We start from the raw sequence: 22,340 nt of genomic DNA on the forward strand, positions 1-22,340 counted from the left end.
AATTAAACTCCATCTACCACTTCTCAGCCCATTGGCTCATCTGATCAAGATCCTGTTGTAATCCCTTCTTCGCTGTCCACTACACCTCCAATTTTGTGTCATCTGCAAACTTACTAACTGTACCTCTTATGCTCACATCCAAATCATTTATGTAAGTGACAAAAGGTGGAGGGCCCAGCACCGATCCCTGTGGCACTCCACTGGTCACAGGCCTCTAGTCTGAAAAACAACCCTCCCACCACCACCCTCTGTCTTCTACCTTTGAGCCAGTTCTGTATCCAAATGCTAGTTCTCCCTGTATTCTATGAGATCTAACCTTGCTAACCAGTCTCCCATGGGGAATCTCATAGATCACCTTACTGAAGTCCATATAGATGATGCCTACCATTCTGCCCTCACAATCCACTTTGTTACTCCTTCAAAAAACTCAGTCAAGTTTGTGAGACACTTAAAGCCATGTTGAGTATCCCGAATCAGTCCTTGCCTTTCCAAACGCGTGTACATCCTGTCCCTCAGGATTCCCTCCAACAACTTGCCCACCACCGATGTCAGGTTCACTGGTCTATAGTTCCCCAGTTTGTCCTTACCACCCTTCTTAAACAGTGGCACCACGTTTGCCAACCTCCAGTCTTCCGGAACCTCACTTGTGATTATCGATGATACAAATATCTCAGCAAGAAGCCCAGCAATCACTTCCCTAGCTTCCCATAGAGTTCTAGGGTACACCTGATCAGGTCCTGGGGATTTATCCACTTTTATGCGTTTCAAGACATCCAGCACCACCTCCTCTGTAATGTGAACATTTTTCAAGATGCCACCATCTATTTCCCTACATTCTATGTCTTCCATGTCCTTTTCCACAGTAAATACTGATCCAAAATACTCATTTACTATCTCCCCCAAATCCTTCGGCCCCACAGAAAGGCCGCCTTACTGATCTTTGAGGTGCCATAGTCTCTCCCTAGTTACCCTTTTGTTCTTCAAGTATTTGTAAAACACCAGATCTTTTTTCTTGAAAGCATTATACATTGGTCTTTTATTTTCTCAGCAGTTTCACTCATGCCTGAGAACAAAAGAGTTTATTGATTCAAAACTAAGTGTATATTGCAGATAGAGGCACCATAATTTGGTTTGGGGGCTATAAATGGACATTGAGTGCAGATGAGGTGTATGAGTTGGTATTCAATTGGCATGGGGCAATTAGGGGATATGGGGCAGTGTGGGAGCATGAGTTGGAATTGAGTTGGCAAGGTGTCTGTAACAGGTTATTGATTGGATAAGGGCATCAGTTAGCATTGAGTTTGTGTGGAGGATCATTGTAAGACCCTTTTGAACTTGTGTTTCAAAAGGTTCCTCAATACACACAATGGCTCACAACATCTGGGATCTGTGAACCATAAATCATGGACATTCTGACATAGAGCATAGAACAGTATGGCCCAGTGCAGGCCTTCAGCCCATGATGTTGTGACAAGCATTTTATATCTTAATCTACGATCAACCTAACCTACACGTCTTTCAGTTTACTGATGTCCATGTGCTTGTCCAGCAGTCGCTTAAATGTCCCTAATGTCTCTGACTCTACTACCACCGCTAGCAGTGCATTCCATGCACCACCATTCTCTGTGTAAAGAACCTACTCTGACATCTCTCCTATACTTTCCTCCAATTATCTTAAAAGTATGACCCCTTGTGATAGCTATTTCTGCCCTGGAAAAAAGTCTCTGGCTATCTATTCTGTTTATACCTCTCATTACCTTGTACACCTCTATCAAGTCACCTCTCTTCTTTCTTCTCTCCAATGTGAAAAACCCTAGCTCACTCAACCTCTCTTCATAAGGCAAATCTTCCAATCCAGGTAACATCCTGATAAAAATCTCCTCTGCACCCTCTCAATAGTGTTCACATCCTTCCTATAATGAGTCAACCAGAACTGGAGACAATATTCCAAGTGTGGTCTTACCAGAGTTTTGTGGAGCTGCAGCAAAACCTCATGGCTCTTAAATTCAATCCCCTGTTAATGAAAGCCAAAACACCACATGTTGCCTGAACAACCCTATCAACTCGGGTGGCAACTTTGAGGGGTGTGTGTACATACAATCCACGGTGCTGCTGTTCCTCCACACTGACAAGAATCCTATCTTTAACCATATATTCATGATGCCATGAAAATTGTTATGGGTTGCTACACTTTCAATGGAACTGACTTGGGTAAGTATATTGCCTAAGACTCTATCTTGGAATAGGGAAAATTAGAGGTGTCAAGCATGGCACAGGAATCCTTGAATCAGGACCTGCCCCCAATTTCTAAATGCCTTATAGTACGTCTAGCTCAGTGAAAATCTATGCCCAATCTTGATCTTTTGTGCAGGGTCATTGAAATTATGTCCTTGTTCAAAGGGCAAGATTTGTGGCATTAACCACCAGAGTTATTTGATCTCACTGTCTTCACACAGTTTGTCTAGAGGATCCCCTGATCATCTGTGGATAGAGCACATCCCTCTTCCTGTCTCCATCCTAAGCTAAAGTTCCAGTGCAGCATTGAAAAATCTTGAAGCCTGTTTTCTGCCATTGTTGTGCCATCATTAAAGCTCTTCCAGGTCAAATTCAGCTTTCAAATTACTTTCAACTCTTGCTTCAGCTAAAATGGACCTTCTCTTCAAGCAGTGCAAGTTGGTTTTAAGCAGTGAAGGCTTGTTTGAACGCAAGGTTTACCTGTTACCTGCTTCAGATGATGGTTACTGTGCATCACAATACCCATGTATATTTTCAGGGGTTATCGATGTTTGTGGCCTGCACGAGAAGCCTTATGGCAGGAGGTGGGAAGGAGCAAGGATATAATCCATCTGTAGGGGGAACAGAAGGTCTGTATCTTTTATTTCAAGTAAATAACTTTAATTGTTTTCATTTCCACATCAGGGGGAGAAAGGAGAACAAGGCATGGCTGGAGAACCTGGAAGGGCAGGGGCTCAGGTAAAAATAGTGTCGCCCAATTTATTACATCCTTAAATTGAAAGAGTAACTCTGATTGTCTCCAGAGCATGTCACAGATTAATAAAGTATATCTATGCAATAACTGCAAGTAGATAACAGTAAGCTTCTGTTTTCAGTGGGTGGCGGTATTGGAGGAAAAATGGATGACTTTTACTACCCATTCATTACAAAACATAGGCTCACTTGTGTAAAATGATTGTAATCTCTGTAAATATGATTGATCCCCAATGGCAACAGTATGTATCACCTGTAGGATGCGCTGCAGCAACTTAGCAAGACTCCTTTTACAGTACCTTCCAAACCTGCTAGCTCCAACAGACGGGCAGATGTATGGGAGCATCACCACTTGCACGTTCTCCTCCAAGGCAAGCACGATCCTGATTTGGAAGTTTATTGCCTTTCCTTCATTGTCAGTGGGTCAAAGTCCTGGAGTTCCCTTCCTATTGTGCACCAACAGCACATGGATTGCAGCGGTTCAAGAAGGTGGCTCATTATCACAGTATCAAGTGTGAGTAGGGATTACCCTAGCCAGTGAAGACAACAACTCATGCATGAATCATAAGAAATTGATTTTGTCCAAGTGTGCAGTCATACCAATAGGTTGGGTTTGCCTCTAACTCCCCATCACTTTCTTTTTTTTTTAGCAGATGTGGTGTAGCTGTAGAGCCAAGAAAACTTGGGGACATACTCTGCCATATGCCATTTACCCCACTTCTCCATTTTTCTATGGAATGTGTGAGGTTATTTGCAAGCAGATATATGAAAAGAACTATATGGAACTATAGCCTCTGCTCTATGTTCTGCCACTTGCTTTATTTCAGAATGAACATAAGAGGTACCTATTACATCTAGATACTTAACTAAATTCAGTCAACTAAAGAAGGCAAAGAACCTCTTTACAGAACAACAATTGTGTAAACCCAAGAACAAAATGTCATTGCTTTTCTCTGGCAATTTGAGGTCAGAGGGATTCCTGTATAAGAATTAAAACCCCAAGCCTGTGGTGTTATATCTGAGCCCCTTTCAGCTCCTCCCCAGAAGATGTGGGGATGTCATCCTTGTTCATTCTAGAGACCTAGGAATTTGAAATACTGCAAACAGGTAAGGAAATACTTGAATAATATGGGTGTGGTTGTGGTGGATAGCCCTCTGGTTCTGGACTCTCTCACAGGAAAAAAACAACCTCTCTGCATCTATCCTGTCAAGTAGTAGATGAACCTTATATGTTTCATGAATGTCGATTCTCATTCTTTTAACTCTAGTGAGTTCAACCCTACCCCTACCCCTACACAACTTCTCCTCACATTAAAATTCCTCTATACCCAGAATCAACCTAATAAAACTTCTTTGAACTTCCTCCCGTGTCAGCATATCTTTCTTTAGATAAGGGAACCAAAACTATTTTGAATGTCCAGGTGTGGTCTGACTAGCTCCTTGTACAGTTTTAGCAAGACTGCCCTACGTGTAAACTCCATCACTCTTGAAATAAAGATCAGTAGTCCATTTGCTTTCCCTATTGCTTGTTGAATTTAGATGCCAGCTGTTTATGGTTCATGCCTGAGGAACTCCAATCCCCCTGTGCTGTAGCTTTGTGCAGTCTTTTCCATTTAAATAAATTTCAACTCTTCTAATCTTCCTTCCTCACGCATAAAGTTACATTTCCCCAGATTATATGCCATATTCCAAGTTTTACTCACTTATTTAATCTGTTTGTGTCCCTCTGTCGACTCATTTTGTCATCCTCATTACTTGTCTTCCCACCTATTTTTGTGTCATTAGTAAATGTGGCAACAGTATATTCACTTCCATCATCCAACTCATTAATGTATATTGTAAATAATTGTGACCCCAGAATTGATCCCTATGCTGCTCCAATGAAAATACTCCTTTTATCAAAACTCTCTGTCTTCTATTAATTAGCCAGTCCTCATTCCAAGACCGTGAGCTGTTATCTTACTAAGTATTTCCATGGCTTTTGTGAATTGTAATGAAATTTATGCCGTGGTCAGTGCCTCAAATTTTTGTCCAGGCATAAAATATTGCATGGAGAAAATGGAAAAGTAATCCAGCAGCTAATCTAAGAGTTCTAAAAAAATTCATATATTTATTTAATTTTGTACATTCATAATTGCTGATTTGAGATTGACTTGTTGTAGGGTGTAAGAGGTCGCACTGGTATGTATGGAAGAGTTGGTGACACTGGACTTAGGGTAAGATCGCCATCATTTTATTCCACTTTAAGTATTGCACATGGGCAGTTATTTATGTGTCACAGAATTTGCTCATGTATGTACATTTCGTTTGGAAGGGTATAGCAGGAATCAAGGGAAATAAGGGAGTAGAAGGAAGACCAGGCCAAAGGGTATGTAACTTTTAAACTCCTCATCAATTTGAAAATACTTGACTTTCTTTTGTTTCCTCAGTAATTAGTGAGACTGGGCTTACTCCACATTCACTGAACATGCATTTTTCTTCCTCTCAGGGTCTAGAGGGTCCTAAAGGTTATAAAGGATTGCAAGGAACCATTGGATTTAAGGTGACTTCATAGTAGCCACTTTAGGTTGCTATACACAAGGTTGTATTATTTAAGTATGAGAAGAAAGATCACTCTGAAAGTTTACTACATTTTATTTCAGGGAGTCTCAGGATCACCTGGACTAAGAGGGCAAATGGGACTACAAGGTGAAAAGGTAATAAATGAGTTAAATGTTTAAGAGGAGCATTGTGATTCAGTATGATCAACCATGGAACACCAGAATCAACATTCAGCCAAAAGTTATCAAACCACAATTTTCTGATCCCACTTAGGATCTTGGGGAAGCACTGAGTAAAGATAAAATATAAACAGAGGTAGAGCCACTCTGAAACTTTATCCGACCTGCAGTGTGGTCATATTGATTCATTATGCTTATGATCTGTTGCCCACAATGAAAGTTACCAGCACCACTGAGGGTAGGAATTTACACGGCCTGGATGTGTAGTGTGGTAGAGGAAAACCACACTACACAATTAACTAAAAGAGTTGCCAGTAGATAATTGCATGCCAATATAAAATTTAAAAACTGTGGATGCTGGAGGTCACCATTCTGCATTTCATCTCCCCAGTGTAGAGGAGAAGACTACATTGTAAGCTTCAAATGCAGTAGACGAGATGGAGTGAAGTGTAGATAAATCTCTGCATCCACACATCTGGGGCTTTACATAGTGAGGAAGGAGGAAGTAAACAAGCAAGTGTTGCTCCTTTTGCAATTGCATGGGAAGCTGCCATGGGGTGTGAGGCAATATTGGGACTGGAGGAGGAATGGACCAGATTCTCCCAGAGGGAACAGTCCCTGTGGAATGCTGACAAGGGTGGAGAAGGGAATTTGTATTTGACAGTGGCATCCTGCTGGAGGTTGTGGAAATGATAGTTTATGATCCTTCAGATGCTGAGGCCTTGTGAGTTGATAAGTGATGACAAGGAAAGAAGAGAAGGGATAAGGCTAGATGTGCGAGAAATAGGTCAGACATGGCTCAGTGTCCTATAAACCATGGTGACAGAAGATCCTCAACTGAGGAAAAAGTTGAACATGTTTGAGGCACCCTCTGTGGAAGGTGACATCAACAGAACAGATGTGATGGAAATGCAGAAACTGGGAGAATGGAATGGAATACACACAGGAAGCAGAGTGTGAGGATGTATAATTGAGATAACTCTGGGAGTTGGTGAGTTTGTATTGGGTACAGTCATTCTGCTGTAATGCAACAATTGCATTCCTCTGCAACCTTTCTCTATAGAAAATGGCACTATGGAAGATCGGTACAAAATCGCTGTAGAAAATCTCTTTGGTTGTTCAGCAGAGAGTTCATGTTATCCAAACAGCATCCACAATTCGTCACTTGCATTATCACCAATTGTATTGTAATGCATGTTATACCAGAACAGCCTATATCACTTGTCAGCCTATCTTTAGAAATAGAAACAGAGGTGTCAAGGAAGTAAAGAGTGGAGTCAGCGATTGACCAGGTAAAGGTGAGACAAAGCATCTGAGGTGCAACATTTACTTGTTTATCTCCTCACTCCTCAGTGTCCAAGACCCAAAACACACCTTCCAAATGAACCAGAAATTTTTCTACACTTCATTCAATCTAGTCCACTGTATTCGCTGCTCACAATGTGGTCTCCTCTATATTAGGGAGACAAAATGCAAACTGGTGACTGCTTTGTGGAACACCTTTTATTCTATTTGTAAAAATGAACCCAAGCTTCCAGTTGCCCATCACTTCAATGCACCACTATGTTCCCATGCTAATATTTCTGTCTCAGGCCTGTTGCTGTGCTCCATTGAGGCTCAATGCAAACTCCACCAAGGGACCTTACTCAGTACCCCAGGACTCAGAGTGTGAACACTCTTCTCCATGTTCATTACCCACCAACACACCCCAGGTCCAGTTCTATATAGTTGCTTCCAGCACATCCAGCCTATTTAAAACTCTTCACACTTCCCATTATAATCCGTTCAGATTTTACTTCTCTCCCGCTTCACTATTAGTAATCCCCCTGTTTGCTTCCCAAATTTTCTTTCTCTCTTTCTTACTCCTGTCTGCATCCATTTCATTCAACTACCCACCCCCAAACACAAAAACGCACAGACACCTCATCAGCATAAATGCTACCAATTCGCAGTTCTGGTGAAGATCACTGGACTTAAAAGTAGACAACAGTATGTTAGGAATTAGGTAGCAGTTTGTAGACATTGTGCAGAGACATAGAGGAGGTCTAAGATGTTAAAAATATTGCCCTTTGTTGCTAGAGGTATGGTGTTTAAAAACAGAGAGTTTATGTTGCAGTTGTATCGGGCATTGGTGAGGCCACACCTTGTGTAATGGATGCAGTTTTGATCTGTTTACATGGGAAAGCATATACTGGCACTGGAGGGAGTGCAGAGGAGGTTCACTAGGTTGATTCCAGAGTTGAGAGAGTTGGCTTATGAGGAGTGATTGAGTAGACTGAGTCTTTACTCATTGGAATTTTGAAGATTTAGGGGTGATCTTATAGAACCATACAAAATTATGAAGGGAATAAATGAGATAGAAGCAGGGAGGTAGTTTCCACTGGCTGATGAAACCGAGCATAGCCTCAAAGTAAGGGGGAGAAGATTCAGGACTGAGTCAAGAAGGAACTCTTCTCCCAAAGAGTTGTAAATCTGTGGAATTCCCTACCACTGAAGGAGTTGGGGCTACCTTGTTGAATATGTTTAAGGCAAAGATAGATTTTTGAACAGTAAAGAAACCAAGGGTTGTGGTGAGCAGGTTGGTAAGTGGAGCTGAGACCTTGAAAAAGATCAGCCCTGATCATTTTGAATGGCAGTGAGGGCTCGAGGGGCCAGATAGCCTACTCCTACTCCTATTTCTTATGTTCTTGCGTTTCCAGTGCTTTAAAAACCTGAGCTGTTTTATCCACTAGCCCATATGACACAATATCATTTATATCACAATGGGTGGTGCCTATGGTACATAATATGGGCGGCATGGTCGCTAGCACTGCTGACTCACAGTGCCAGGGACCCGGGTTTGATTCCCGCCTTGGGCGACTGTCTCTATGGAGTTTGCACATTGTCCCTGTGTCTGTGTGGGGTTTCCTCCGGGTGCTCCGGTTTCCTCCCACAATCCAAAGATGTCCAGGTCAGGTGAACTAGCCATGCTAAATTGCCAATAGCGTTAGGTGCATTGGTCAGGGGCTAAATATAGGGTAGGGGAATGGGTCTGGGTGGGTTACTCCGGACGGTCGGTGTGGACTTGTTTGACTGAAGGGCCTGTTCCCATACTGTAGGGAATCTAATTTAATCTATTTTTTATTAACCCTTTAAGATGTAAATGCAAGAAGCTTGCTTTTTCATTGTTTATATTATACATTCATTACCATAATTACATTTATCACCACACACTCCTACCTCAAGAGTCTTGATTTCATAAATTCAGGTGATTTAGCAGTTTTATTATTCTCCTGGAGCATATTCACTTCAAATTGGGAAAACTGGCAGTTTTCTGTGTGGAAGACTGTTAACTTCAATTCTCTTCTTAACAACCTAAGGTCCATAGGTCTTTTATGTTGTCAAATTCCCCATTGGGGTCACTGTAATTGATCAGCAGTGAAAATTAGCCATAATGGGATAAGGTTCCAGTGTTTCCTTTGCATGACCTCATTGGCAGTACGAATGAATGATCTATAATATACAATATTTTTCTGGTCTCTAGCTGCTTGATTAATTTTGCCTTTTTTGTTCAGAACCTTCATCCATACTGTTGACTCTATCCTAAATGTGCAAACTATCTTGCATTGTAGTGATTGTTGTAATGTTGTGCATGATATGACTACTGTAGTAAATATGTGTTGATAGTCCTGTACATGTGAAAATGGAATCAACTTCTTTGGTAGGATGAGGAGCCAAGTCTTCAGCTTCCTGCCCATTATCAGCTCTGATCAAACTGGACCACATTAGAGTTGAATGATTCTGTAAATTAGCAGCGCTGTGTCAAAGTCTATATTCTATTCAAGATTAACTTCACTGTCTGAGTTGAATGCTCAGCTTCCCCATTCAATAATAGGTATTTCAGCAAGCTCATGACATGTTCAAATCCAGAACTATGTGCAAATGGCTGAAGCGCTCATCAATTCTGTTTAACCCATTGTCCAAAACAGTACCATCAGGGATACCATTGTTCCAGATATTTCCTGGAAGACTCAGATAATGTTTGGATATCCTGGATTGACTTTGATACTAGAACTCTCTCATGGCTTCAGTCTTTGGCTCCATCATTATACCTTTAAATGCTGACGGCATGTCTCAAGAATCTCAGAGATTCCCATTTGTCATTGAGAGGGGTGTCATTCTGCTTGTGAGTACTTTAAGACTGTATACACACTTTATTAGTGTTTCTCTGCTATTTCCTCATGTATCAACATGTCATCCATGTTACCTGTGCTCCCACGAAGAACTTGTAAGTCCATTGAAATATCTCTGGGGCAGAGGTAATCCACTGAAACAAATTCTCCCAAATGGAGTTATGAATACAGTTACTGATCCTGTTTGCTTGTCCAGTGGCACATGATATTATTACGTTGAGTTTCATGAAAACACGTTTGGATACTTTAGCTAAATGCTTGTCAACCAAAGACACGACATGTTTTCTTCTTAAGATCACCTTGTTAAACCGTGTAAGGTCAACACAACTTCAAATAGTACCCCCCAGGCTTGGGTAGGGTAGTGATGCCTAAGCATCCATTGACACCCACTCTTCTCATTTCTTGCTTCTTCAATTGCTTTATTAAAGGATGCAAAATATTCCTGGATGTATAGAGCCATAGAGCTTTAGCATTTTTCTTCAGTGCAATGCGATATTCAGTATTCAGCTTCCTCAACCCTTTAAGTAACATAAGTTATTCCTCTTCAAAGGAGGCTGTTTAACCTCTTCAAACTTGTGTAAAAGACAGAGGTCAAGATGTGCCTTCCTACCCAAGAGTGAGAATTCTTGAGTATTAAGGATGTATAAATTTTGTAGAATTTGCTGTCCCCTATATAAGAGTTGCTTTCAACATATATTGAAGTTTAAATGTTAGGCACTCTGGAATGTGAATTTTCACTGTTATCGGTTGTAAGCAGTAATAAATCAGGAAGTGGAAGGAAAATAGGAACTTGGGCAAAATTACAATTTAGGGCAGCACGGTGGCACAGTGGTTAGCCCTGCTGCCTCACAGCACCAGAGACCCAGGTTCAATTCCCACCTCATGCAACTGTCTGTGTGGAGTTTGCACATTCTCCCCGTGTCGGCATGGGTTTCCTCCGGGTGCTCCAGCTTCCTCACACAGTCCAAAGATGTGCAGGTTAGGTGAATTGGCCATGCTAAAATTGCCCGTAGTGTTAGGTGTAGGGGAATGGGTCTGGGTGGGTTGCTCTTCGGAGGGTCGGTGTGGACTTGTTGGGCCGAAGGGCCTGTTTCCACACTGTAAGTAATCGAATCAAATCTAGAGAAGTGATATTGAATAAATTGTTGGAGCTGCATGCTGACAACTCCGCAGGCCCTGGTAGATCTCCTCCTAGGGCTTAAAAGAAGTTGTGAGTGAGATTGTTGATCCATTGTCTTTTGTTGTGCCAGGTATGACTCCAAGTTTGCGCTGGTTGGAGTCATATGTGGCACATAGGAAGATGCTTTTGGTTGTTGGAGATCAGTCATCTCAATCATAGAGTAATAGAATCATAGAGATGTACAGCATGGAAACAGACCCTTTGGTCCAACCCGTCCATACCGACCAGATATCCCAACCCAATCTAGTCCCACCTGCCAGCCTCTGGCCCACATCCCTCCAAACCCTTCCTATTCATATACCCATCCAAATGCCTCTTAAATATTGCAATTGTACCAGCCTCCACCACTTCCTCTGGCAGCTCATTCCATACCCGAACCACCCTCTGTGTGAAAACTTTGCCCCTTAGGTCTCTTTTATATCTTTCGCCTCTCACCCTAAACCTATGCCCTCTAGTTCTGGACTCCCCGACCCCAGGGAAAAGACTTTATCTATTTATCCTATTCACGCTCCTTATGATTTTATAAACCTCTACAAGGTCACCCCTCAGCCTCCGACGCTCCAGGGAAAACTGCCCCAGCCTGTTCAGCCTCTCCCTGTAGCTCAAATCCTCCAACCCTGGCAACATCCTTGTACATCTTTTCTGAACACTTTCAAGTTTCACAACATCTTTCCAATAGGAAGGAGACCAGAATTGCACACAATATTCCAACAGTAGCCTAATCAATGTCATGTACAGCCACAACATGACATCCCAACTCCTGTACTCAATACTCTGACCAATAAAAGAAAGCATACCAAACGCCTTCTTCACTATCCTATCTACCTGCGACTCCACTTTCAAGGAGCTATGAACCTGCACTCCAAGGTCTCTTTGTTCAGCAACACTCCTGAAGACCTTACCATTAAGTGTATAAGTCCTGCTAAGATTTGCTTTCCCAAAATGCAGCACCTAGCATTTATCTGAATTAAACTCCATCTGCCACTCCTCAGCCCGTTAGCCCATCTGGTCAAGATCCTATTGTAATCTGAGATAACCGTCTTCGCTGTCCACTACACCTCCAATTTTGGTGTCATCCACAAACTTACTAACTGTACCTCTTATTTTCGCATCCAAATCATTTATGTAAATTACAAAAAGTAGAGGGCCCAGCACTGATCCTTGTGGCATTCCACTGGTCACAGGCCTCCATTCTGAAAAACAACCCTCCACCACCACCCTCAGTCTTCTACCTTTGAGCTAGTTCTGTATCCAATTGGCTAGTTCTCCCTGTATTCCATAAGATCTAACCTTGCTAATCAGTCTCCCATGGGGAACCTTATTGAACGTCTTACTGAAGTCCATATAGATCACATCTATCGCTCTGCCCTCATCAATCCTCTTTGTTACTTCTTCAAAACCTCAATCAAATTTGTGCGACATGATCTCCCATGCACAAAGCCATGTTGACTATCCCTAATCAGTCCTTGCCTTTCCAAATACATGTACATCCTGTCCCTCAGGTTTCCCTCCAACAACTTGCCCACCACCAAGATCAGGCTCACAGGTCTATAGTTCCCTGGCTTGTCCTTCCCACCCTTCTTAAACAGTGGCACCACATTTGCCAATCTCCAGTCTTCCGGCACCTCACCTGTGACTATCGATGATACAAATATCTCAGCAAGAGGCCCAGCAATCACTTCTCTAGCTTCCCACAGAGCTCTGGGATACACCTGATCAGGTCCTGGGGATTTATCCACTTTTACCCAATTCAAGACATCCAGCACTTCCTCCTCTGTAATCTGGACATTTTACAAGATGTCACCATCTATTTCCCTACAGTCTATATCTTCCATATCCTTTTCCACAGTAAATACTGATGCAAGATATTCATTTAGTATCTCCCCCATTTTCTGTGGCTCCACATAAAGGCTTTGAGGGGCCCTATTCTCTCCCTAGCTACCCTTTTGTCCTTAATGCAATTGTAAAAACTCTTTGGATTCTCCTTAATTCTATTTGCCAAAGATATCTCCTGCCCCCTTTTTGCCCTCCTGATTTCCCTCTTAAGTGTACTCCTACTTCCATTATACTCTTCTCAGGATTCAAGAGGTCATCAGGCTAGTGTCCTAGGCTCCTAGCTGCTTCATAAATTACCTTCACCGCTTGTGCAATGTTCAGCTCCATTCTCAACATCTCAGATACTGAAGCAGTCCGTGTCCAAATGCAACAAGAACAGCACTATCCAGGCTTGGTCTGAACAGTGACAAAACATTTATGTCACATAAGTGACCATCTCTAAGAGACAATCCAGGCACTACCCCATGACATTCAGTGGCATTATCATCACTTAATCCCCTACTGTTAGTATCCTGGGGTTACCATTAACCAGAAAGTCAACTGGACTCACCATATAAATACCATGAATACAAGAGCAAGCCAGAGGCTAGGAATATTGCAGCAAGTAACTCATCTTTTGACTATCCAAAACTTGTCCGCAAGACAGGAGTGTGATGGAAAACTCCCATGTGCCTGGATGAAAGCTGCTCTCACAACACTCAAAGCTTGACACCATTTAGATCAAAGCAGCTGACTTGATGGTCACCACATCCAGAAGTATCCATTCCCTCCATTACTGATGCTCAGGACCAGGAGTGTGTACTATCTGCAAGATGCACTGCAGAAATTCACCAAAGATCCTGAGATTGCACCTTCCAAACTCATGATTATTTCCTTGTAGAAAGAGAAGGGCAGCAGATTCATAGGAACATCACCACCTGCAAGTTCCCCTCCAACCTCCTAACCATTCTGAGTTGGAAACATGTCACTGTTCCTTCACTATCACTGCATCAAAACCTGGAGCTCCCACCCTAACAGCATTGTGTATCTACCTACAACACAGACTGCATCTCACTACCTCATCCTTAAGGGACTGAGGGATTGAAAATAACTGTTGGTCTCACCAGCTACACCCACAACCCACAAGTGAATTTTCTTTTATAATATAGTTTTATTAAGCAAAAATAGATTTTTAATTATTACAACAAATACAAAACAATGCAATTCAAAACAGTACAAAAATAGTACAAAACTAAACCCAAATAATAAAAAACATTCCCCAACCCACCCTCCTATACGAATGTATAAACATATATAGAGAAGCATAAAATTAAAAAACAATTAAACTAGCTATTTAACTAACTAAATAAATACCTAACAACAAACAAATAAATAGTAATAACTCAGCCCAGCCAAACAAAACACTCATACATTCACAGTTCCTCCCCCCTGGATACTGGACTCATGAAACACAATCGTTATGGCTATATAAAAGCTCTTGTTAGTGTGGCAGATAAATCTGTGTCCAGGTATTTCAAAAAGGGTTGCCATGTCTTGTAAAAATACAAGTGAATTTAAAAAAAATACTTTCCCAGATTTCTCTGGAATCAGCAACAGATTGGAAATTATTTATTCAAAAAGGGAAGGCGACAGAAAGCAGGAAATGAAAAACAAATTAGTTTACCATCTGTTAGAAGCTATTATTAAAGAAACAATAGCAGGGCAGTTTAAGTTCAACACAATCAGATTAAGTCAACATGGTTTTGTGAAAGGGAAATTATATTTACCTAGGCTATTGGAGTTATTTGAGTTATGTGTTGTGAATAAAGGGGAACTGATGGATGCACTATACTTAGATTTCTAGAGGCACTTATAAGGCAACACATCAAAGATTATTGAGGAAATTAAAAGCTCAATAGGGGGTGGGATGAATAAAAGGAAGCAGAAAGTTGACATATATGACCCTTTCTCAGGTTGATAGGATATAATGAGTGGTATTCCACAGGATTTAGTGCTGGGACCTCAACAGGTTACAATTTATATAAATTACTCGTTGAAAGGGACAGAAGGTGTGTTTGTCAGATTTGCTGACAACATAAAGGTATATAGGAGAATAAATTGTGAAGAAGCACATATGCAAATATCCATTTCAGCAGGAAGAATAAGTGTACATTGGGGTTTTGGTGATATTGAGTTGGATCTTACAGGGTCTGCTTATGGGGTATGTCAAGTTCTGAGGGTGGAAATGTTGGGTCAGGTCTAGAGAGCACATTGGGTGTAATGGTGAGATGTTGGAATGGTGATGGTGGTTGGGATCTATCAGGGAATGTTATTAGAGAATTGAAGTCTGGCAGTGGGAGGTTCTGGTTCTGACTTGCAGCCGTCATGATGGGTTGAGCTGGATTCAGCAGGGAAGGGTGATGGTGTTAATTTGGTTGTGGGGCTGTCAGGTTGGAGAGAAGGAAGGGCTTGTACCAGATCTATGGATGGTGCATTGATGGGTGCAGTGAGTTGGCAGTTCAATTTAATAATTACCTACTAGATAGAGTATGTTTTTAATCCTCTAACCTTTCCTGGGAAGTTAGTAAACTTACGTAAACTAGAACCTTCCAAATGTTCCCATTTTAAAGGGGTCCAGATGCAGGGGAAATTCCCTGTCTGAAAATTCTGACAGCTCCAATGTGCACTTCTCACAGATTCAGTTGTGTCAGGGTTTCTGCACAGTCTCACCATGCAATTTAGTTTTGTCTGCTACATCAATTATCTGGCCACCAGAATATCCAGGCCATTATCATTGCTGGGTCTTTTTTTGTTGTCATCAGTGAAGCGGCATGAATAAATGTAATATTGTTTTTTAGCTGTAATGCAAAGTTTCACAGTATATATTGTCACAGTGACTGAGGTAACATTTACAAGTAAATAATACTTGATTATTCAGAAACAGTATTATTAAGATAAATGAATTATTTTTAATTTCTAGGGAAACAAAGGTGAAACAGGACATGAAGGTATTTGGGGATTACAGGGAGTGAAGGTAATGACAATATCTGTTTATAAACTGAGATTTAATTTGCTTAGACTATTGCTGTTCAATAAGTTGTCTTTTTATGTCTTGTTATTAAACAGCAGTTTATAACTGATCCTTTGATAAAAATTAATGTATCTTGGGCAGTACATTTTACACGCACTATAAACTGTCTGGTAAATATGGAAAACAAATTACTCAACTTTGAGGAAAAGAGATTATAGGGATAGTTATCAGAAGCTTGATCCAAAGAAATTTACGCAGTGGATTGTAATGCCTAGATTATTCAAGCAGTTTCTTTGGTAACATATGAATTTTCAGCCATTCGAAGCTAAACCAGAAAATTATAAATATATTTGCAGTTTAAAAAGAAGTTTATTTGCTGCAGTTTGGAGGCATTAGTTTTTTTTTAAGAAAAAACGCCTAGCAAATGATCCTTGCAGAGATCAATGTTGTGCTGAAGGTCAAGTCAAAAATGTGGTCTTATTTTTTATTTAAAAGACTTTTATGAATTCATTTGGACAGAAGTGCTCCTGAAGGGCCTCACAAAACTCAAGGCCTGGTGAGAGTACATTCATAATCCCCCTCTTGGAATTTCAATCCGGCTGTGTCTATTTGGATGGTTTGTGCAGTTAGATCAGTTTTGGAATTCCTTTTGTCACCTGTAGCTTGCTGGAAGAATGTTAATGAAGATTCAAACCTGAAAGTGATCTGGGTTTCCAGGATGACATGATCATTTGGTAGCTAACTAGAAAATTGCCTTAAGAAACTTTGACTTGCTTTGAATTGAGTGCTAAATATCTGTTTTCTAACATTGTTTTTGAAATTTAGTATTATCATACAATCAGGTAAAGTTATGATATGGAAATTGTATTCAAGACATTCTGTTGACAGGTTTTATGATTCCAGTGGTTCATAAGATAAATAAACTTGCCTGTGGCACTCAGTGTTAAATGGTCACATTTTTTTACTGAGTATAAAGCTGTCATGTTATATTTGTATCTGTTGTCACAGATCAATGAGTCATGGGTCAGAATTTAATGCCCTTTGCCATGACAGGTTTTGTGCCAGGGGCATTTAATCAGCAGCAGGGAGATAGGTGGTGACTAATATTCCACCTAAGTTGTGCAACCACACAGCACTAGGAGGTTTCACACATGCTGATCAATGTGCTGACACATTGGTTCTCACTTACTGATGTTGCTACCACAATGAACCTCTGAGATCCATGCAGTGGAAAAAAATATGAGGGAGACCTCAATCCCTTCCAGCTCTGACTTGATTAAGTCCTTGGTGAAAAGGCTTGTGGATTTCCTTACCACCTAACCACCAACTGAGGCCGTTAAATGGGAAATTAATGATCACTTAAGGGCCTCATTCCATTACTACCATCCATCAACTCAGTAGTGAATGGGAGACTCATGTTCCAGAAATACTGAAAAGCAAACTCTGCTTGTATTCAGTGCTTGACTGAGCTGCCCAGAATGTGAAAGTGACGGGCTTGCTGCAGAATGCTTCCTGCTATCCTGTAACCTCCATCCCACAATATCTGTCCTTCTATCACTCCCCTGTAGCCAGTATCCCTTTGCAATCCTGAGTTTAGGGTGGATATAATACTGGTAGCAGACACCCTGGTGTTGTTCATGAGCAGTGCACAGTCTCTGATTAGTTGGCAGTTCGTGTGGAGTTAGGATTTCATCCCCCAGTGCTCAATCCCAGGAAAGGCCAGCCATTGCCTATTTAAGTACTTGATTTGTGTTTCATTCAGTGGGCATGCTGTAAGTATTGATACAAGACTCTCACCGGCTTTCTAACTACTGAGTTTCTCACATTGAACAGCACACATAGAGTAATTTGTAGCATAAAAGGCAATCACTCAGTGGATCAAATCCATGCTGACTCCCTACTGGGCAATCCAGTCAGTCCTAACCCCCACAATTTTCTAATCAACCAGTTCAAAGATGTTATAACACACCTCTGAAGCAGGTGGGACTTGAACCTGGGTCTCCTGGTCTAGAGGTAGGAACACTACTATTGTACTATGATGGATTCCACTCAGTCCCCATTGTCATGCCAGTTAATTTTTTTCAGATGTGGATCTAATTTCTTTTTTGATTGTTTCTATTTCTACCACCGAGTTCCAGCTCATTACCAATCACAGCGTCAGGAAATGTTTTTCCACATATTTCCCTTACGTCTCAAGACAAAATCTCAAATTTGTAGCATTAGTCCTTGTATTATCAGCTAATGAGAATAGCTTTTCCTTGTCCAACTTATTTATCCTGTCATAATGCTTGCGCATCTCTCTTAAAACTCCCTTCAGTCTCCTTTCTTCTTGATGAGAGTAACCTCAACTTCTCCCACATAACCATGTTACTAATCCTCCCATTCCTGGAATCATTCCAGCAAATCTCCTTTGTACTCCTCCTTTCCTAAAATGTGGTGACCAGAACTGTAATCAATACTCAAGTTGGGGCCTAACAAGAACTTTATAAAGGCTCAGCATAACCTTCCTGTTTATGAAACCCATGATCCCATGTGCTTGTATGACTATTTGTTTTAATATGTCTTGACACTCAAAGATTCATCATATGCACCCCCAGCTACCTCTCCATGTACATTCTGTAGAATTGCGCTATTAAGCCTATACCATGTATTGCATTTCAATATCACTTCGGGCAAAATGCATCATCTCACACTCCTCCACATTGACTTCCATCTAATGCGTCTGCCTATTGTGTTGGCCTATTTGTCATCTGGCACGATTCATACTGTCGTCCCTTTTTACAACCTCTTCAAGTTTGAATCTTCAGCAAATTGTGAAATTTTCCTGTCTAATCTATGATCCAGTATACACAGCAAAAAAAAAGCAGAGATCCCAGATCCTGTACACCAAAACTGAAAAACAACCACTTACCACACTTCTGTGCTTAACCAAATTTAATCAATTGAACAATGATGGTCTCTTTCCATAGGTCTAGTTTTGTTAACAATCTTGCTAAATGGTCCTTTGAGAAGGCCAGATAGAGTAACAGTTGCAGATTTCCTTCCCTAAAAGACTTTAATGAGGTAGATTTTTTTTTAAACAGTAATTAATGATAGTCATCATGACCACCATTATTGAAACTAGTTTTAGATTCCAGATATATGAATTCAAATTAAATTCCTTCAGCTATCATGCTGGGATTTGAACCCATATCTCCAGTGCATTAGTCTAGTCTCCAGATTGCATGTTTGGTAATATTGCTATCATCTCTCCATTCCAAGCACTATTCTCTTTAAGTGAAGTACAATCATAATGAGAAAAAATTATGATCAAGAACATTATTGCAGTCCTCAAAATATTTATTGTGTTTTTCTTTCTGTCCATTTAATTTTAATTGTTCACATCTTAAGGGTGACAAAGGATTCCCTGGTATTGAAGGCAAACCTGGCATAAAAGGAGCCAGAGTAAGTTGCTTTTTAAATTATCTTAACATATTAAATTGTTGTTGACATTTACTTAAAAATAATTTGGTTTCAACAATATTACTTAAAATATTTTTGCAGGGTCTTGTGGGTGATCCAGGGTCACCTGGTAGGAAAGGTACCAAAGGAAAACTTGTGAGTAATATTGTGTCTCATGATTTATTTGTTTTGTTAAACTTGTTTTTTTGTGGTGAGATGTTCATGGTCAAGATTGGAATACTTCTATTTTGAATTATAGTCAATTATTAGTGTAATTACAGAACAGGTATAAAATATATTAAGTGCAGAGTCAAACTCTGTAAACCATATCCCAAAAAATACTTAACCCATACTTCGAAGAACAAGCCTAACAATGTGGCATTTTACCTTTGTATGTTAGCCATTCTGACGGTTTCCACTGACTAGTGCTGTATTCAGTACAGTTTTGCTATTATGAACAGTGACTGGCAAAGGCAATGTATGAACAATGTACATTGTATTGTTAGAGCTGATTCTCTGATCATACAATCCTGAGGAAAAGCAACACTCGCAGGAAGTTCTGGTGAGGATGAAATGGCTTTACAGCTTCCTGTATTCCACCCATTTACTTAAATTAATTGCTAACGAATATTTATAGGCCAGCAATTCTTACCACAATGAGATCATAATTGGATTATTGATTGTTGGACCACATTCAAAGTGTCGAATAGCCTATTACTACTCATAATTTGTTCGTAACCAGTTAAGAGGGCTACTTCATGTCAATTGAGAAATCTGCCCGAATCTCCATAACTGAACTTAATACCAACATTGATATTGACAACCTTTTAAACCTGTTTGTGATGTGATGTATAAAGTGTTGAAGGAGAAAGAACTAATTGTTACTATAACCAAGTTTAAAACTGTGAAGTATGTTCTCAGAAACCTGTGGGTTATCAAGAATATGAAACTTTTTGCTTGAACAGGGATTTCCAGGAGCTGATGGGTTACAGGGAGAATCTGGACATAAGGTACAAATATGTTAGAGTGCCATCATAAGCTATTTACACAAAGCTATCTAAATCCATGTTGGCTCTTACTTAGAGCATGGATATTACATTTTCTTTGCAGGGAATATTAGGAGATCTAGGCCAACCTGGAAGAGAAGGAGTCCCTGGCATTGAGGTATAATGTTTTGAATATATAAGTGAATAATGTCAACTTAATTTGTATAGAAGTAATGATTACAATCTAGTTTCTATACCTAGGCATATCAAGGACCACAGGGTCTGCAAGGACCAAAAGGCATTATTGGACGAAAGGTTTATGAAGATTAAATATTTTCGCTTGTTGAGATTTTTGAATAATTTGAGCAGCACTAAAAAAATAAGAGGACATTAATCATTTTGAGTTCTCTGATGTTTTTAAAGGGAAAGAAAGGATTTCCAGGACCACGAGGTAACGAGGGTCCAATGGGGAAACCTGTAAGTGGTTAAAATCATAGTTTGATTTCTTTTTATGATATTTTATGATTCTTGTATTTTAATCACCTTCTGTTCAATGATTTAATAGGAAGAAAAACATTTAAGTACGGTACTAAAGAATTGCTTGGTGGATTCATGATTTCAAATCCCCATGTGTTTTTCTGGTTATTGCGTGCAGAAATATTTATTTTGATTATCAATTTGAATTTAGATTTGCAAGCAGTGGTAAACATGATCTTGTGAATCCCAGGACATTGTGGGAAATTAGGGAGGAAATTGTTGAACTCTTGAAGAAATATTTGTTTCATCTATAACTATGGATAAGGTGCTGGATGACTGGAGAGTGGCTAATGTTGTGCCTTTGTTTAACAAGTGAGTCTGAATTCGCTGGTGGGTACGTTTTTGGAGGTGATTCTGAAAGATAGGTTTTATATGCCTTTGGACAGGCAAGGAATAATTAGGAATAGTCAGCATGGTTTTGTGTGAGAGAAATCACATCTCACAAACTTGATTGAACTTTGTGAGGAAGTAACCAAGAAGATTGAGGGCAGAGCATTAGAAGTTATTTATTTGGACTTCAGTAAAACCTTTAACAAGATTCCACATGGTAGACTAATTAGTAAAGTTAAATCACATGAGATTCAGAACTTGCCAATTGGATACAAAATTGACTTAACTGCAGGAGACAGAGAGTAATGGTGGAGGCTTGTTTTCTCTGGATTGGACGCCTGTGACTAGCGCTGGGTCCACTTTTGTTTGTCATTCATATAAATGATTTAGATGAGAATATAGAAGTTATTGTTAGTAAGTTTGTGGATGACACCAAAGTTGTTGGTGTAGTGGACAATGAAGAAGGTTATCTAAGATTACAAAGAGATCTTGAACATTTGGTTCAATGGGCTGAGGAATAGCAGATAAGGTTTAGACATAAAATCATAGAATCCCCACAGTGTGGAAGCAGGCCAATTGGCCCATTGGGTCCATACCAACACACCAAAGAGCATCCCACCCCCACCACCTATTCCTGTAACCCTGCATTTCCTATGACTAATCCAACGAGCCTACAGATTCCTGAACATTTTGAGTAATTTGCCACAGCCAATGCACCTAGCTTGCACAAATTTGGGCTGTGGGAGGAAATCAGTAGCTGGAGGAAACTCATGGAAAAAGTGTGATCTGCAGATGCTGGAGATCAGAGTCGAGAATGCGTTGCTGGAAAAACACAGCAGGTCAGGCAGCATCCATCTGATGAAGCACTCTGGCCTGAAATGTCAATTCTCCTGCTCCTCAGATGCTGCCTGACCTGCTGTGCTTTTCCAACAACACACTCTCAACACTGAAGGAAACTCATACAGACACGGGCAGAATGTGCAAATTCTACACCGATGGTAGACCAAAGGTGGAATTGAACCCGGGTCCCTAGCGGTGAAGTAACAGTGCAAACCATGAGGGGCAATTTGTTTCCACAGAGGGTTGTTCATCTGTGGAATGAATTTCCAGAGTGGTATGGTTACAACGTTTAAAAGACAT

At 40.4% G+C, this 22,340-nt stretch overlaps 1 protein-coding gene across 1 annotated transcript in view; it reads left to right on the forward strand.

Moving 5' to 3' along the window:
• The window catches only part of LOC140454349 (uncharacterized), a 134,647-nt gene that overhangs the window by 57,265 nt on the left and 55,042 nt on the right, over positions 1 to 22,340 (forward strand). The window contains exons 7-18 of the mRNA XM_072549057.1: positions 2,920 to 2,973; positions 5,151 to 5,204; positions 5,303 to 5,356; positions 5,477 to 5,530; positions 5,631 to 5,684; positions 15,856 to 15,909; positions 19,297 to 19,350; positions 19,450 to 19,503; positions 20,313 to 20,357; positions 20,458 to 20,511; positions 20,595 to 20,648; positions 20,757 to 20,810. Coding sequence (XP_072405158.1) covers positions 2,920 to 2,973; positions 5,151 to 5,204; positions 5,303 to 5,356; positions 5,477 to 5,530; positions 5,631 to 5,684; positions 15,856 to 15,909; positions 19,297 to 19,350; positions 19,450 to 19,503; positions 20,313 to 20,357; positions 20,458 to 20,511; positions 20,595 to 20,648; positions 20,757 to 20,810 — 639 coding nt within the window. The remainder of the gene's footprint in view (positions 1 to 2,919; positions 2,974 to 5,150; positions 5,205 to 5,302; positions 5,357 to 5,476; positions 5,531 to 5,630; positions 5,685 to 15,855; positions 15,910 to 19,296; positions 19,351 to 19,449; positions 19,504 to 20,312; positions 20,358 to 20,457; positions 20,512 to 20,594; positions 20,649 to 20,756; positions 20,811 to 22,340) is intronic.

The sequence above is a fragment of the Chiloscyllium punctatum genome, chromosome 3 (assembly GCF_047496795.1).
Source record: "Chiloscyllium punctatum isolate Juve2018m chromosome 3, sChiPun1.3, whole genome shotgun sequence".
Taxonomy (NCBI): domain Eukaryota; kingdom Metazoa; phylum Chordata; class Chondrichthyes; order Orectolobiformes; family Hemiscylliidae; genus Chiloscyllium; species Chiloscyllium punctatum.